Source organism: Herpailurus yagouaroundi, unplaced genomic scaffold, assembly GCF_014898765.1.
Source record: "Herpailurus yagouaroundi ecotype Mexico unplaced genomic scaffold, PumYag 210, whole genome shotgun sequence".
Lineage (NCBI taxonomy): Eukaryota > Metazoa > Chordata > Mammalia > Carnivora > Felidae > Herpailurus > Herpailurus yagouaroundi.
The window spans coordinates 14,113,783-14,131,959 of NW_024412441.1; the positions used below are offsets into that span (position 1 = coordinate 14,113,783).

Here is an 18,177-nt window from a genome sequence, read left to right on the forward strand (position 1 = left end):
CACAAGTGGCTTACATGGCGGAAAGAGCCGTGCTGAGGCAGTACTGAGCGTTTCACGAGTGAGGGATTATTTGCAGGGCTGGGGATAGTCTCTCTGTCATGTCTGAATCCAGCGCATGGATTCCACGCCCTAAGTGGACACTTCTTTTCCGATCAGGTCTTCTGCCACAGAGATGCCGTCCTGCACGCAGATACACTGTGCTCGCCTCCCTCTTGTCCATCACAGGCTCCAGAGGAAGACGGGTGCGGGTGGTAGGGGAGGACGCAGGGTCCAGTGCCTGGTGTGTAAGGGGGCAGAAGTGATCCTGGCACGGTTTGGGTTGGTTCTGCTCCCTCTGAAATGCAGAGCTCCCTCTCAGGAAACACAAACGCGTCCCTGGCCCACAGAAAGCAACTCGAGCCTCGACTCCCCACTGTGACTGCCTACCATTCGGCTGCAGCAGAGGTGGGCCAGAGACGGGCGGAGAGGGATGGCGAAAGGGCTCATGGGATGGGAAAGGAGTGACAGGGACAGAGGGAGAAGACAGAGGCCAGGGGAGCAGGCACGAGGGGGAGGCAGAGGGCGAGGACTCACGGCTTTCAGGATGCTGACGGCCTCCTTGCTGAGCCAGACGGGGTAGAGCACGTCGTCGTGGAGGATGGACTCAAACAGGTCGTCCTCATTGTCGGCCTCGAACGGGGGCTGCCCAGCCATCATTTCATACATCAGCACCCCCAGGGCCCACCAGTCCACCGAGGGGCCGTACTCCAACTCCTGCAGGATCTGTTTGAGGAAACGGGCAAGGTCAGGGCTCGCCAACGATCCCCACCCACGGCCGCCCTTGTTTCAAGTGCTGTGCGAACTGCCTCGTTATTTCCAGCTTGCTTCTCTGCACAGCAGGGCCCAGGCTGGTATGATTTAGGCTCGAAATCAGCCAATTCAGTGAAAACTGAGTTTAGAACGTGCGATGCTGGGGGCTAACTATCAACTTTCCTCCAAAGTCAACACTGACAGCCTGTCCTCCCGTGGGAATAGATCCTGTTCTTTGAGCAGATGAAGTTCCTGACTTGCGCTTAGGACCATATAAAAATGCGTGAGTGTTTTTGACACTAAATTCAGGGTCAGAGGAGCAAGATGCAGACTGAGAGAGACATAAGCAAGCTGTGAACGACAGAGCAAACAAGGATCGTCTCACACCGAGCACGGCGCACACAGTGAGAAGGTGAACAGAATGTCAGTCTTCTTTAAACTGTGACAATGTCAAGTTCACCTGAGTCCTGTGCTTTTGGAAAAGAAACTGTAGTCAATAAGTCTCCCCATCCTTTTGTGTTCTAACCACAAAGGATGACTATGTTTTTGGATGTTCCAGGAAGGAAAAGACCCATCTCCAGCGTTCCTCACGACTCCCATAAAACCCACTGATGAATCCCTTGTTTGCCTGCCTCTGCAAAGCCCAGGCCCCTTCACTTTCTGTGAGGCATTCTCCTTATTGCAATAGCCCCAATCAAATCCTCTCCTTGATCATCCAGTGTGCTTTATCTTTGTCAACAGTCACTTCTCTCACCTAGGCTCTCAGTCTCTCTTTTTTTCCTCTGACTGCAGGCACAGTTGAATGCATTTATGTTAAACGCATGTAGGACACGTGGCTGAGGAATGTTCTGTGCCATCACCTTCCTGCATAGCGTGTGGGGACTGCAGTTTTAAAAAATGAATCACAATTTCAGTATCTGGGAGAAACACCACCTAAAGTTAGGAAGCTACAGAACCTTTAGAAAAGCGAGTAATTGCCCTGATCCTATTTTTTTCTGGAGCACTGGCTATGGGTTCCAGTGGAAGAGATGGAAGACTGACTGGGATGTTTCCACTCTATTCCAAGTTGGGTGCTAAGTTCTTTCTGGGTGACCTGGGTGCTAAGTTCTTTCTGGGTGACCTGGGAGCACCGGGTGTGCTCCCTTCTCTCTTGGGTTCAGGGGGCTTGGGGTGCCAGGATGGCCACCCTCCAGCCTCCAGCCTCACTTGACTTCCTCATCCGATGAAGCTCAGATTCTCAGCTCAACCTCATAAGATGAATCAAGGTAGAAGACTTGAAAGCATATTGCAAAGTACAAAGCTCCAGATAATTGGAAGGTGGTAGGAGATCCAAGTTTTCTTCTGTTAGCTTTGGTCTCCATGTATACAAAGTACGTGGTAGGTCAATGGTCTATGTGTGGCTCAGGGTAGAAATAAATGCTGCGCTGTCCCCACTGCTAAGGAAGGGATTATGAAGTGATGTCCCCATCCCATAATTATCTTCTCCTCTTATCAGAGCAGGAGTAGGCCTGGTGCTGCCCAAGAACAGAAGGGCAGAGGAGATGACCTCTCCTGGTTTCTCTCAGCTCTGTAATTCTATGGAGAATTCCCCAAAGTGATGGTGATGGAGGACAAGCATGGGTGGGGTGCATGTCCTAAAAGGGGTGTGCATCCAGGACTCTCCCCAAAATGGCAAAGGCCATGAACAGTCTCATCAGTTTGCAGGTAACTTCACAGGGAACTTGTCCAGAGCAAGGCTCCAGTTCAAGTTCTCAGATTTCAGGACAGCCAGGGAAGAGGATGCTGACCGTGAGGACCGGGGCTTTCCATGGTCTCTCAAAACACCCTTCTAGAGACTAGAGATTGCTTGGGATTAAGTAAAAAAAGACTTGGGAGGAATCATTTTGAAAACATTAAAAGCATGCATGATTTAAGAATTTAAGCATCCTTTTAATTTAGAATGAAAAGAAATGCAAGCAAATGCAGCCATCTTTGAATTATTTGGGGCTGGCACTCTGTTTGGTGAGTATCTTTGGTCTCTTAGCTCAGTGATCATCACATGGTATCTGAGGGTCAGTAAGCTCTGCTGTCCCGAGAAGCCAGTAATGCTGCTCTGTGCCAAAGCCAAAGCCAGCGAGTGGCTCTGTCAGTCATGAATGAGCCAACACCCTGTGCGGCTCAGCATGGCATTGCTGGTTTTGAGGGCATCGCTATCACCCATCTTGTCCAGAAAGCTTTCTCATATTCCCCCAGCTTTCCTCTTATCTTCTGACATCCTAAGACCCTTTCCTGTCCCTAAGATCTTTAGGCACTTTCCATATACTACCGTGATTTGGGTTATTTTTTTCATGGTCAATTGTTCCCTCTGGGCACCTCTAAGGCACCAGGCATAAGGGTTCTAGCATGCTTCTGAGCAACGCCGCCCTCCCTGGCTCCCCCGCAACCAGGCCAATTGCAGCACTCGGGACACTGGCTGCCACATGTGCCCCAGTGTGTGTCTCACCGGGTGTGCTCCCTTCTCTCTTGGGTTCAGGGGGCTTGGGGTGCCAGGATGGCCACCCTCCAGCCTCCAGGAGGTGGAAGATCTGGGTTCAGTGCCTCCACAGGGTGGTGGGGAGGTGACCTCCAGGTGGCCCATGTGTGCTCAGCCAGGACGGCTCTGCAGAAACCACAGAGCGGCCCTGCCCACCCTTCCCCAGGCCCACTCCAGAGCCTTCCCTTTTGGGGAGGCATCTTTTGTAAAATTCCTTTCGGGCTTGGCCCTAATTTTATGCTTTCTCACCAGCTTGTCAACAATGGAGAGGTGAGAAGGGCAAGGCTTCACACGCCACGGGAGGGCACCTGGTACGGTGGCTACCCCCTTGAATTGGTCAGAGCCCGGGTAGACGAGAAGGGCAGGCATTGGGTCTAATGGCGCCAGTCATACCCAGGGCTGGCTGCCATTTCCTGGGGAGCACGCGCTGGGCATGGGAAATGGAGAGGGGGTGCAGTGGGGGCTAGCCCAGGTCGCATGGTGGGAAGAGAAGCCTTGGGGAAGAGCTAGCACCAAATGAGCTAGCGCCTCATTAGGTGTCTCTGGTTTCAGGGTTAACCCAGGCGCCTCACAACCCCTCCCTGTTTGAATAGAGGCTTATGGTTTCTCAAGCATTTCCATGCTCTAATCTCATTAGATTCTTATAACACCTTGATGAGGTAGGTAGGGCGGGAATTGTTATTCCTATTTGAAAGATGAGGAAGCTGGGGGGTTGAAAACATTTTGTGACTTGGTCAAGGTCCCATGGGGGCATCAGTGGTCAAGTCTAGCCTGGAAACTCAACTCTCAGGACTGTGCTTTTCCCACACTGCACGTGCCAGCAACAGTGATGATGGTGACAGAGCTACTACGTATTGTCCCAGTGCTCACTGTGAGCCAGGCACCAGGCTAAATGCTTTAGAGGCATAATTTCATCTAATCTCCCCCGTAGCCCTTGATAAAAGTAGCTATGTCTCTATCAGTTGTAAGTTGCCTACAGGAAGACCAGGGATTGCTTTTGGCATTGCACACATAGTGGAGATTCTGTATCGCGGACATAAAGATGAAATGGGAAGGAACAGTGTCTGCGCCTCCTTATAGACAGATCAGCCCTATTCATTGTGACTCTCATCAATGGACTGCCTTTCGTGAAGGTTGTGTGGGCGTTTTGTTCATCATAAAGTGAATGTTTGCCTTGGGCTGGGTCCTTAACTACTATGCTGGCCTGTTAACCCTTTGTCTCTGGCATCAGCTTACAGAGGAATTGGAACCAAGTATTCTGATGATAAGAAATGAATGAGGAAGATGGTAAAAAAGAAGGTCCCAATTGAGAGCCCTCACTTTTGCTGATTTCTCCTCAAAGATTAAATTCCTAGTGTTCCTACTAAGGAAGATATTTTGAAATCTCTCCTTTCAGATCTCTTAGAAGATAAAGGTCCTAAGGGAATTCAACTATTACTTACCATCCTCACATCTCTCCTCAGGCCCCCCATGTCTTGTCCGGTCTGTGAAAAGTCTCTTCACTGACCTTCCCTCACTCTCTGTCTTCTGAGCTATATTGCTGTTGCCTGTCTGTGTCCTGGGACAGGTGTGAGAAACCTGGACACCCTCCAATGGAAAACTCTTAGTGGGTCTATAGAGCCGACAGGAAAAAGACCACTTTCCTTGGTCCTTTTTCCTAATTTTATCTATTACCATAAATAGCTATACTGTTTTCCTTTTCTGAACAAGGCCAAGAATATTCTCATCCCTTCAACTGTGTTCATGGTGGAGTGTCACAAGTTCAAATTCATTTATTCATTCAACGAACTATGACTAAAAGCCTGATCTGTGGTCTGGTTCCTGGACTCAGATTAGAAACACAGCCTCTGCCCTAAAGGATTCAGAGCCCAGGGATACTGAACCTCCTGTACTGCCCTGCCCCCACCCCAATCTTCCCTGTTGTTTTCGGGAATGCTTCCCACTCCCTACCACCAAAGGAAATCCTGCTGATTCTTGACAACTTAGTTAATCTACCAGGTGCTCCAAGAAGACTCCCCTTATCCCTGAGGATACCATCTTGTCTCTCCTATCTATTTATTCTGCTTAATTAGTTGTTTACTTATCTGCCACTGCCTCTAGACCAGAAGTTCTTTTAGGAGAGTGACGAGTGTTTAGCCAATTCTTTATCCCCACTTGGCTTTGTGTCTAGCAGGTGCTCAAACAATGCCACTGAAAGGAAATGAAATCTGAATGGGCTAACACCTACCCACCACGGGCAGGGCTTAATGGAGATTGGTATTTCCTTCCCATCTTACATGTGTCAGAACCCTCAAGTCCATTTTTATTAAGCATCTGTGATATACTTCGTCCTAAATTGGAATCATGTCATACTAGGTATCACTCAACCTAGGTAAGATTGATTTGGAGAAATTCGAAGCAAATACTTTATGAGGAACAAAACATCCAGACAACTTGACAAAAGGCAGCCCATCAGTAGGGCTCCCAGTGGACATCTCTGATCTATATGTATCAGATATACATATAGCTTTCCTCTTCCTGCTTGACCCTGTGCACCTGCTATGCAGAATCGCCACACCACTAGGAAGGGCAAATAATTCTTGGTTTTACTGTAGGTGCGTTACAGCTGATGAAGAAGCTAACTGCTGCCTTTATCGATGGTGCTCCTTTATTCCGGTTATTAAGAAGTGAAAACAATGATAGAAGTTTACAAAGTTATCTTAGTCTTACTTTCATTGGTAGTTCCGGACTGAGAGGGAAGGACCTGCCCAGGTTTGGGGAATGGCCTGTTCACAGTTTGCCCAGTATCTCCCTTATCCCCGTCAACTTCCTTATGGAGAAATCAGCAAACCTTCTACCTTTCCTTTTCTCCCTCCTCCCTCAGAATCTATCCTAGTGTTCAGCACCAGTAAGTGACCCCGGTGCATGGGAATGGATCCCTGCCTCTGCCCTGGTGGAAGAAGGTGGTTAGCACATGGTCTTACCTCGGGTGCGATGTAGTCAGGAGTTCCACAGAATGTGGTGGTTGTGACGCCGTTCAGAATCCCCTCCTTGCACATCCCAAAGTCGGCTAGCTTGCAGTGACCTTCTGCATCCAGAAGGATGTTGTCCAGTTTCAAATCCCTGCAAGAGGGGTCAGAATCACATGATTAGTGCTTCAGCCACCCCAATATGGTCTTCTCGAGTTGGAGAGATGTGGCCACCTCAGGGAAATCTGCGATAAAAAGGAAAACCTTTGAGGAGGCTTGACCTGCTGGCAACCAACCTCTGTCCGGGGCTCTTGCCCAAGTTGAGCAACCCCTAAAGGTGCCTCCATTGTCCCCAACATGAGAGGGGAGCTCCTAATATCTCAAGACTACTGTGGTTTAATAAAATCAGTAGCTATTTATGGAAGGCCTACTATGTGCTGCAATTCAAATTATTTAGACCTTGATATGAGAGAGAGAAGCAACTTATCCCCCTTCCTTCATGGGTTAACCATAGGGATCAGTTGGAGGGACAAGACTAATGCATAGTAACATCGATGACTCAGATAAAACCACAGAAGGATCAGATGCTACTTTACAGGACACCGACTATGTGAGCTATTGTGTTTCATGGGGAAGACCACTGACAGCAGCTGCAGTCTGGGAGAGCTTCAGAAAAAAAGGGACTCTCAAGAGAAGCTTGGAGAGATGGTTAGGTTTGGAAAGGGCACAAAAAGAAAAGGTGGGAGGGAAGGGAAAGCCAACACAGCAGGTGCAAAAGGCAATGAAAGGACCAGAGAATTGGGCTCCAGTGAATGGCGGGGCAAGACAGGCAGATTGAAACCAACCCCAAAGAGCCTAGAATGCAAGAGGGGTTTGAAATTCCTGCTGAGGACAACGAGAGACCTGCCTGCATGAGCACGATCTATTTGTAAGATCAGTCTTCTGATCTGCGGGGCAAGCAGGCAGAGGGGGGAAAGGTTCTGGGGACAGGAGGGAAGACACACTGGTGGCAACGACCAGGGCCTACAGAGACCAGGTGGTTCCTTGCAGTGAGTGAGGGCCACAAAGGGTGGGTGGGGGCCTGCTGGCCTCAGTCAGTGTAGCTCTCTTGCATCCTGCTTTACAGTTTGGGGTTCTGCATAAGATCCTGTATAAAATCTGAAGTTCTGGATAAGAATTCCCCTACCAACCAAATCTGCAAACCCCAACCCGGTCCTGTAGAAGAACCCAGACTGTCAGATGGAGGTCCTCACCCTGGACCTCCCTCAGCATCCTCTCTGGAATGGGGCCAGGGTCTTCCAAAGAAGGCCTATTGCCCCGCACACAGAGCAAGAGGGGCCTTTCTCACAAGTCTGCTGGCATCTGGATTTGAACTTCAGCCATCATCAGAGATCTGGGCCTGAGTGCAAAGGTGGGGCAGGAAACATTTCAGGGCCTGCCTGCTTTGCACCCACAGCCCTGTTTCCGCGTACAGCTGGGACTTCTTGAGAAAAGAGAAAGCTCATAAAATATGCTGTTCTAAGCAGATGCTTGTGAACTAAAGAAAGAACAGGGAGCCCAACCAAGCCGCGCCACTGGGACTGGGCTCCTCGACCTTCTACCCTGGCCACTGTGTGTGGTCAGGGCTCAGCTCTGGCTGGGGTGGGAGGGAAGGGAGAAGAACACTGATGTGGGCACAGGAAGCCTGGGTTTTAATCCCTCTTGTGGCATGGCCCTGGTGAATTCACCTTGTGGGTCCGTTATCTGGTCTATCAAATTGGGATGACACTTTCCTGCTTGTCTAAAGGGTTGAGATAGTATGTGTAGAAGTAGCAGGCCTTTATACCGTTACACCCACTTCCTTCACAAGGAAACTGAGTTGGAGGGGAGTGGGTGTTCTGTCTGCCCATCTGAAAATGTTGGCGTCGTCAAGAGGTGAACCTATGTGCCCCACTGAGTTACAACCCCTTGCTGCTCCCTAATCTAGTGTTGCCTTGTCAAGGCCCACAGGCACGCACCATGGTCACCATGGCAACACTTGCAATTGTAGCAGCAATAAACAAACATGTGGAAAGCACCTCTGTGGTCTACAAACCACATTCATGTTCTGAACAAGGGTTCAGAAGAACATGCTTTGCTATTATCGTGGCAGCGGTAAGCAAGTGGAAGCTGGAAAGAGGTAGGTGATTTCTGGAAGGTGACGAGGGGGTTGATGTAACTAGGACTTGAACTGGGTCCTCTGCTCTAAAATCTGGTGTTCTTGTCTCTGTGTACTACACTCCTCTACCTTCCTGCCTTCCTGTTGGTGGTCTTCTTCCAATGCCAGCCACCAGCCCCAATTTAGAAAGGCCCCACCTGCACCCTCTCAAGCCCTCTCTTTTAAAGCCTTGTCATTGGAAGGGTGCATTCTGCTTTGTACGAATGGAGGAGATTCGGAAGATTCCAAGCCAGCCTGAACTTTGCCCTTCTAAAAATTCAACTCCGCACTTCCTTCTGCTCAGGATTCCTACTCAGGACAAGAGAAGGTGGAATGTCTTTCTTCTCCCTCTTCTGCTCTCTGCCTGTCCTAGCCCTGGTCCGGGTATACACTGTCCCCCTGCTTCTTGCCTCCTCTTCTCCCCGAGGGAAGAAGCCACCCCATGCTGAAGGCCCAGGGGGACCACGAGGGCCGAGTATGTTCTGTAGGCAGTCCACGGGCAGCTGTCCCCTCTGCCATGGGGAAGGGAGGCCCCAGGCCAAAGCACATCTTCACACTGTCCCACCGCTGATGCCAGAAATCCTGCCACTACTCACCTCTTCAAATTTCCCCTCTGCTGTCTGTGTTTCTCTAGAGCTCTGCCTCCCCACATGAAACCATGTCTCATGGAAGAGATGGTGACTTAAGTTCCTTTCCTCTGTGACAGGGGAGACTGGCGCAGCTGGAAAGTCCCCTGGGGACCAGAGATGCCACAATTAAAACTTTATTCCCCTGGGGGTCTTCAGTCTCTTTATTTAAAAAATTTTTTTTTTCAACATTTATTTATTTTTGGGACAGAGAGAGACAGAGCATGAACGGGGGAGGGGCAGAGAGAGAGAGGGAGACACAGAATCGGAAACAGGCTCCAGGCTCCGAGCCATCAGCCCAGAGCCCGACGCGGGGCTCGAACTCCCGGACCGCGAGATCGTGACCTGGCTGAAGTCGGACGCTTAACCGACTGCGCCACCCAGGCGCCCCTTCAGTCTCTTTAAAAAGAAAACTACCCACACTGCTGGGACTAAGCCTGCCTGGTGCTGGGCTCTCAGTGAGTTCTGAGTGGGGTTTCAGTGGATGGCACAGCCAGGGCCATGTTTTGCTCAGGCAGAGGAAAAGGGAGAGAACGCCCTTCTCTACAAGGGCGGCGGGGCCCAGGGCCCTTCAGGGAAGGTGGCGTCCCTGGAATCCTGCTTGTTGAATGGCTGGCTGAGGGTGGTGGCTCCTCTTGCTTCTCCCTCCCTCCTCCTTGGCCGCACTGCTGCCCCAAGACCCCCCCGCCGCCCCCTCCACTTTCTACTTGCCGCTCTGGTCCCAGGATCTCCTCGCCTGCTGGCTTTTAGTGCTGCCTGTTCTGAGGGGTCTCTACGGCTTCCCTGGGAAAGAGGTCAGAACAATGGTTTCTCAGCCTTGCTGGCTCTGAGGCCCAGCTTGCAGGGCAGGGTGAGTGGGCTCTTCTCCTTCCCAGGTGTTCCCCAGGCGCTCAGGTCAGGGGCCGGGCACATAGTGGGTTCTCATCGAACTTGTTGACTGATAGCTTTGCAAAGAGGGATTTCTGACTGGATACTAACCCCCATCAGTCCTCAAATACAAGGGCAGGGTACATTTGAGGACTGGGGACATTTTTAAAGGAATGGGGTCATTTTTTTTAATAGTGGAAAAAAATACAGCAAAATCCTTTCCCCTATATATGAATCAATATGACTAGCTTTTACTTATTAAATTAATAGTTTCAACACTTTAAATAGACAATGCCTTCATATGTTCTAAAACCCAAAGTATAAAAAGGGCATACATAACAATAAAAATTCTCCCTACTGCATCTGTTCTCCAGACACCTCTATTTTCCCCCTACAGGCAACTGCATTAAAAAAAATGTTTAGGGGCGCCTGGGTGGCTCAGTTGGTTAAGCATCCAACTTCGGCTCAGGTCATGGTCTCGTGGTTTGTGGGTTCGAACCCTGCGTCAGGCTCTGTGCTGACAGCTTAGAGCCTGGAGCCTGATTCGGATTCTGTGTCCACCTCCCTCTCTGCCCCTCCCCTGCTCATGCTCTGCCTCTGTCTCTCAAAAATAAATAAATGTTAAAAAAAAATTTTAAATGTTTACGTTTGAGAGTGAGCAAGGGAGGGGCAGAGAGAGAGAGAGACAGAGACAGAGACAGAGGATCTGAAGCAGGCTCTGAGAGCACAGAGCTTGATGCAGGACTTGAACTTACAACCTGTGAGATCATGACCTGAGCCTAAGTCAGATGCTTTGACTGAGCCACCCAGGCGCCCCAGGCAACTGCATTTTATTCATGTCTTGTGTATCGTCTTGGTCACATTTTACGCATAAATAAGAACACTTCATGTCCCCCCTTTTAACTAATCACGACCTTACTACATGCACTGTTTTGCGCGTTACCTTTTCCATTTTATATGTATTGGAGATCTGTCTTGGCACATAAAGAGGCTATTTTTTGTGGCTGTATAACACTCTACCATATTTATTGGGGAACGTTTAGCTTGCTTTCAATTATCGGGCTATTACAAACAGTGCTGCTGTAAAGATGCTTATAAATATATGAAAGTAACCGTACATGCTTTCTAGAAAGGAAATTTCTGAGTCAGATAGAACGGGAATGCAGATTTTGATGGATGTTGCCAAGCTGCCCTCCTTAGAGGTTGAAGGATTTACACTTTTTTAAAAAATGTTTATTTATTTTTGAGAGGGAGAGACAGACAGACGACAGAGTATGGGCAGGGGAGGGTCCCTGAACTGTTAGCACAGAGCCTGACACTGGGCTCAAACCCATGAACCATGAGATCATGACCTGAGATGAAGTTGGACACTTAACCAACTGAACTACCCAGGCACCCCAACGATTTACACTTCTGTCAGCAGTCCATGATAGTGCCTCCTTGCCAAATGGTACATTATTGAGTTTCTGGTAGTCTGACAGGTGAAAACAGTGAGTTTCTGGTAGTCTGATAGGTGAATACAGTATCTCAGTATATTCTTAAGTTTCTCTGAAAGTTTGAATATTTTTTCATACGTTTAAAAGATACCAGTATTTTATTTCTGTGAACTGTTGTCGTTTTTATTTTATGGTGTTTGTTTCTTTTTTTTTTTTTTTTTTAAGGAGCTCTTTCTAGATTAGGAAGTGAAATTTGAGTGGCAGAGGAATTGCAAATTCTTCTCCCAGGTTAATTTTTGATATTGCTTATGGCGGTTTATTTTATGGTTTTTGGATTTTATGTCTTAATTTGAAAGGATTTACCCCTTTCAAAGTTAATAAAAGCATTTTCTCAAGATCCCCCTTTGTACTTTCCTGCTTTCATTTTATTAAAAAAATTTTTTTTAATGTTCATTTATTTTTTTAAAAAAAAATTTTTTTTCAACGTTTATTTATTTTTGGGACAGAGAGAGACAGAGCATGAACGGGGGAGGGGCAGAGAGAGAGGGAGACACAGAATCGGAAACAGGATCCAGGCCCTGAGCCATCAGCCCAGAGCCTGATGCGGGGCTCGAACTCACGGACCGCGAGATGGTGACCTGGCTGAAGTCGGACGCTTAACCGACTGTGCCACCCAGGTGCCCCAATGTTCATTTATTTTTGAGAGAGACAGACAGAATGCAAGCGGGTTGGGGCAGAAAGAGAGGGAGACACAAAATCCGAAGCAGGCTCCAGGCTCCGAGCCGTCAGCACAGAGCCTGATGTGGGGCTCGAACTCACAGAGCTGTGAGATCATGACCTGAGCCGAAGTCGGATGCCCAACCGACCGAGCCACCCAGGCACCCCTGCTTTCATTTTATAAACAGAAGTCTTTTGACGTGTTTGGAATTTGGCCTGATAAAAGTACGAAGCAGAGATCCAACTTGGGTTCAAATCCCATAGGTTGGATAGTTCATGGACTGAAACACCACTTTTTCAAATGCTGTTACTACCTCTCCATAAGCATTTGGACTTATTTCTGTACTCTTCATTTGATGATGTTGATCTATATCACACTTTTTAAATTACTGTGGGTTTATAAAACATTTTCACATCCAGTAGGGCTGATCCCCTTCTTTCTTAACATTTCCTAGCTACTCTTGCTTGTTTATTTTTCCATATGAACTTTAGAATCATCTGTCTTGTTTTAAAAAAAATCCTCGTGATGTTTTTACTGGGAACATGTCTAAAGCTATAAATTAACTCAGAGAGAATTGATATTTTTATGATGTTGAGACTTCCTATCCAATAATATTGTTTGTCTTCCGATTTGTTAAAGTCTAATGTCCGTGAGGGGCATTTGAAAGTTCTCTCTTATAGATCTTGTGCATTTCTTGTTATATTTAATGGCAGCCTGCTGGATGTCCCAATACCCCTTCTCATTTTCTTCCTTAGTAAGAGAACGTTGCTGCTATTGTTGTTGTTGTTTTTTGAGCCCTGCTCATAGTGATGTAGCTATAAATTGGGACTCAAAGCCTTCCTTAGAGCTGGGTGTGGTTATGTGACTATGTTCTAGCCAATCAACTGTGTGAAGTCGCAAAATGAAGAAACTTACTCTTTTTCCTTCCTCTCCCTACTGCCTGGATGAGGATATCATGCCCAGAGAATCAGCAGCCACCTTCGACCATGAAGAAAAGGACCAAAAGCCCCAGTAACGGTGACTGGACTTCCCATCTCCAGTTAGCATTCATATGAAAAAGAAACTTGTATCTTATTTAAAGCACTGTTGTCTGGGGTTTATGTGATAATTACAGCGGAATCCACTTCTAAAGAATGCAAGTTGTTATTGTCTGTTTTAAATTCCAATTATACATGGGGTCTTTTCTTGAGGGTGCCTGGGTGGCTCCGTGGGTTGAGTGTCCAACTCAGGTCATTATCCCAGGGTCGTGGGATTGAGCCCCCTGTGGTGTGCTAGGCTGAGCATGAAGCCTGCTTGGAATTCTCTCTCTCCCTCTGTCCCTCCTCGTCCCCTCACTACCACTCATGCGCTCTCTCTCTCCAAAAAAACTTTTTTTTATTAAAAAAAATTTTTCCTATTATAAACGAGGTCTTTTCTTCCATTATATTATTTATCTGGTTGCATATGTATTTACTAGTTATTAATTTCTGCTTATCATTTTATGCCCTGCCACTATACTGAATGTTTTTTATTTAAAAAATTTTTTTTTATATTTTATTTATTTTTGATAGAGGGAGACAGAGAACAAGTGGAGGAAGAGGGAGAAGGAGACACAGAATCCGAAGCAGGCTCCAGGCTCCGAGCTGTCAGCACAGAGCCTGATGCAGGGTTCGAACCCACAAACTGCAAGATCATGACCTGAGCCGAAGTCGGATGCTCAACCAACTGAGCCACCCAGGCACCCCAAATGTTCATTTTTGTAAAGGAGTTTTCCAGTTGATTCTCCTGGATTTTCCAAATCATCTGTCGTTGCTGATCATTTTTACTTCCTCCTTTTCAGTGTTTACATTTTTAGCTTACTTATTTTGCCTAATTGTGTTAGCTAGAACCTGAAGAACAATGCTAAATAATGATGGTGATAGTGAGCATATTTGGTAGTCTTTGATTTTAGGGTGGGGTCCCTCCCAGCACTTCCTCAGGCAGAATGCCTTTATCATAGCCCTTGTCACTTGGTACCTGACTGAAGGCGACTAGACCTCCATTAGACTGAAGACTTGTGAGAAATTCCATGGAAACTCCCTTTCTCTCCCAGCTTCCAGAGGTCCAAATGAGGTGTGGGGAAGAGGGTAAGGAACAGGGTGTACAGTGCCCCCCTCTAGTCCTGGGTTTCTCGTCCTTGGAGCTGGATTGACATTGGCAGCTGGATAATTCTTTGTTGTGGGGGGCTGTCTGGTGCATTGTAGGAAGTTCAGTAGCAACCCTGACCTCTGCATATTTGATGCTTTTTTCAACAACCCCGCGGGCCCCCCCGCCCTGCCTAGTTCACAAGGCCCCAGATGGCTCTAGACATTGTCACATATCCCCTACAGGACCTCTGGTGGACTGTTACTGCCCTAATCTAAGTCTTAAACAGTGATCAAAGCTCCAAGATGGTCTGGCCCAGATCATTAAGCCAAACAGGGATTTGACAGCAAAGCTATCAGGAAAGGGTACATCTGCCTGGAATGTCCTCTGCCATTTTATCCTGGGAGACAGGAAGCCTGACCACACCAGCCTTGCGGACATTTGGTATACCATCAACCAATCTTTTTAAACGTCTTAGGAAATCGAGGCTCACCCACACGTGCATGGCTGGTAAGAGGAGGTGCTGGGCTTATGCCACACAACTACCCGTGACCAGCTTTCAGACCAAATGTAAGATCCGTAAGCTGTAAATCTCTGTCTGCTGATGGGACTCCAAATTCCTTTGGTCTTATAAAGGTGGGCTTCATGGTGAGAAGGGAAATACAGAAGCCGAGAGGTCACAGCTGCTGACAGGGAAGGAGTGATTTAGGGGCAGGATGGTATAACCAAGGCTCCCCTGAGATAGGAGCACAGATCTCTTCCAGAAACTCAAGAAAATCTCAAATATCTTTGGGACTCAGTTTCCTTATCTGTAAAATCTGGGTAACAATTGCCATGATTAAATGATGTAACCCATGTGACAATTCTAGCATAGTACCCAATACATGGTGGTTACTCCAGGAGTAACTAACTGTCTCTAAGAGTCTCCAGGGGTCTCCAACCATCATTTCTTAAAACACACGTGCCCTGTGAGGGCAGGTGAGTAGGTCCCTAAAAACTCTTTGAGAAGTACTTATTACTTCCTAGTGTGTATACACCACAGAGATAGACTCTGTAGGGCGAAAACTACAAAGTGTATGTAACTATAACATACGGGGAAGTGTCAAATAATACTTGAGAGATGGAAAGAGACTGAAACTTTTAGTCTAGTCCACTGAAAAAATCACGGATTCCTTTCCCCTGGGTCTGGGGAATGACACCTCGCACGCACCGAGGGGAATACCAGTGCCCCAGGGGAGAAAGCAAAGGTGGAGGCCATGGTTTAAATAGTAGGGGGCAGAGCAGCACAGGTGTCACTAATCAGGATTGATGCGACAGCTTCCAGACCCTCAGCAACCTTCCCAGGCCCTTGGGGGTAGGCGCTCTGCACAGCCAGGGAGCAGCTGTGGTAGCGGCATGAATCTGTTCCTGTGCTTTGTGGCTCACTGCGTGCTATCACACACCTTATCTCTCTTTCTCCCAACAGCAGCCCCAACTTGCAAAGAACATGGTGGCATGGCCCGGCCGGGGGTTGGGGGGGGGGGAGCACCAAGGCTCTTGAGGTGAGCAGGGACCTGAACAACAGAAGCTGGGTGGACTCCAGCTTTCCTCCCGCTGTGCCTCAGCCATCTTATTTGAAAATCATCCTTTCCTACTTGTGAAATCGTATTTTCCCAACTTGGCAGACCCCCCAAGAATAAGGGCCAGAAAACTCTTCTGTAAACCACAAGCATTTAGCAAAGGGTTGGCACAAGTTGAGAACTTTCACACATAAGAAAAAAATTGAACAGGGGCACCTGGGGGCGGGGGGGGGGTGCTCAGTCAGTTAAGCGTCCGACTCCTGGTTTTTTGTTTTTGTTTTTTTTTCAACATTTATTTATTTTTGGGACAGAGAGAGACAGAGCATGAATGGGGGAGGGGCAGAGAGAGAGGGAGACACAGAATCGGAAACAGGCTCCAGGCTCTGAGCCATCAGCCCAGAGCCCGACGTGGGGCTCGAACTCCCGGACCGCGAGATCATGACCTGGCCGAAGTCGGAAGCTTAACCGACTGCGCCACCCAGGCACCCCTTGACTCCTGGTTTTGGCTCAGGTCATGATCTCATGGTTTGTGGGATCGAGCCCCACATTGGGCTCTGTGCTGACAGTGCAGAGCCTGCTTGGATTCTCTCTGCTCCTCTCTCTCTGCCCCTCCCCCTGCTTGCTCTCTCTCTCAAAATAAATAAACTTAAGAAAAAAAAAAAAAGAAAAGAAAAAGTTGAACTTTTTTTTTTTTTTGCTTGACTTGAAAACTCACCCCAAAGGAAGAGACCCACATGCCCCCATCCTCATCAACCAGGCTCCATAAAATTTAATGCCTTCATTTCCCTGGTGCTACGCTCACTGGAATATTTCTCTGGCATGCTAATTGCACAAAGCTCAGGCCTGAATGCCACACATATGGTAGCAAATTCTTCCATTTACTTGAAGATAAGAGATTAGAAGGATTACTTCTCAGGATGCCAAATATGGCAATCACCAGAGAGCAGGCCCCTCAGGGGAGATTATGAAGAAACTCTGCTTGTTTTTGGACAAAGAGTGGAGACTAGCACATGATCGCGGTTAATCAGATGGGAATATAGGCCCTTCTGGCAGATGTCGCTAAACACCTTCGTAGATTTAACAACGCATTTACAAGAAAGACAAGTTTCCCCTCTGGGATAGCACACTCTCCTTGACACGGTGGCAAATGTTGGTGACCAGCTGATGCCCCTTCTCCTGGCTCCTTCTGTGGCAGCCACCCGAAGCACACCCAGGAAAGCCAAATCACTCCAGCACCACACCGGGCCACATGGCACTGCAAGCACGGTGCCTGTAAAACCACCCTTCATGCCTTTCACCAAAGAGAAAAAAGCGGAAATTGCTGCAGAGTCGATCGAGGTAGATGATTTAAAAATGCTCCACTGCTATGCTGATACCTGAGCTGAGAGTCAGTGGTAATGTTTCACTCCGGGCCAGCATGCTGGGAAATCTCTGAGTCTTTCCATAGGAAAAGCTCAATAATTTAGGACAAAACAATTAACTACATTTTTTTCCCCCAAATGCTTTTGCCCAGGCTCAGCATTAAATCTTTAAATGCATTATCTCATCCAATCCTACCAATAGCCTAGGAATGTGGCAGGACTATTGTTATCTCCATTTTATTTTTATTTATTTATTTACTTATTTATTTATTTATTAATATGAAATTTATTGTCAAATTGGTTTCCATACAACACCCAGTGCTCACCCCAATTTTAAAGATGAGGAAGAAGGGTCTGAGGGGTTATTTACCTAGCCCTGGACACACAAGTGGGGAGTGACACAGTGGATTTGCCTGATATCAACTCCCATGCTCTGAATCACTTTGCTATGTTGTTTGGCGGCGGGGGCAAGTGTGGAACATTGTATTTATAGCTGTGCTGCTGTGGGATTGACAACACAGTTGTTGCTATTGGGGTGATGGTTGTTTCTGACTCATGGCAACATGGTTATAAGATGTAACTGATAAGCTAGACCATGCTGTTTTGACCAGGAGGCCTTCAGCTACTATGCTGACCTCTAGAAATCTGAGGGGTGAAATGGTACTCCTTTCGTGGCCAAAATAAATAGCCTGGGGCTGTACCTGGACATGAAGACTTGGAATCGAAGCACTGTAGAATAACTTATCTGACTGCATGATTGATTGTCCAATTACTTTTTAAAATTTTTTTTAAGTTTATTTATTTTTGACAAAGACAGAGTGTGAGCATGAGCTGGGGAGGGGCAGAGAGAGAGGGAGACACGGAATCCGAAGCAGGCTCCAGGCTCCAAGGTGTCAGCACAGAGCCTGACGCGGGGCTCAAACTCACAAACTGTGAGATCATGACCTGGGCCAAAGACGGACGCTTAACCAACTGAGCCACCCAGGTGCCCCGTCCAATTACTTTTTTAAACTCACAGTCGTGAAAGCAAATTCTTTTTTTTTTTTTTTTTTAATTATTATTTGAGAGGGGAGGGGAGGCAG

General features: G+C 47.6%; 1 protein-coding gene across 2 annotated transcripts in view; it reads right to left on the bottom strand.

Moving 5' to 3' along the window:
• The window catches only part of PRKCE (protein kinase C epsilon), a 501,657-nt gene that overhangs the window by 31,818 nt on the left and 451,662 nt on the right, over positions 1–18,177 (bottom strand). For both annotated transcript variants that reach the window (XM_040453847.1, XM_040453848.1), the window contains exons 12-13: positions 6,265–6,403; positions 574–762 (exon numbers count right to left, since the gene is read on the bottom strand). In XM_040453847.1, the coding sequence (XP_040309781.1) occupies positions 574–762; positions 6,265–6,403 (328 nt within the window). The remainder of the gene's footprint in view (positions 1–573; positions 763–6,264; positions 6,404–18,177) is intronic.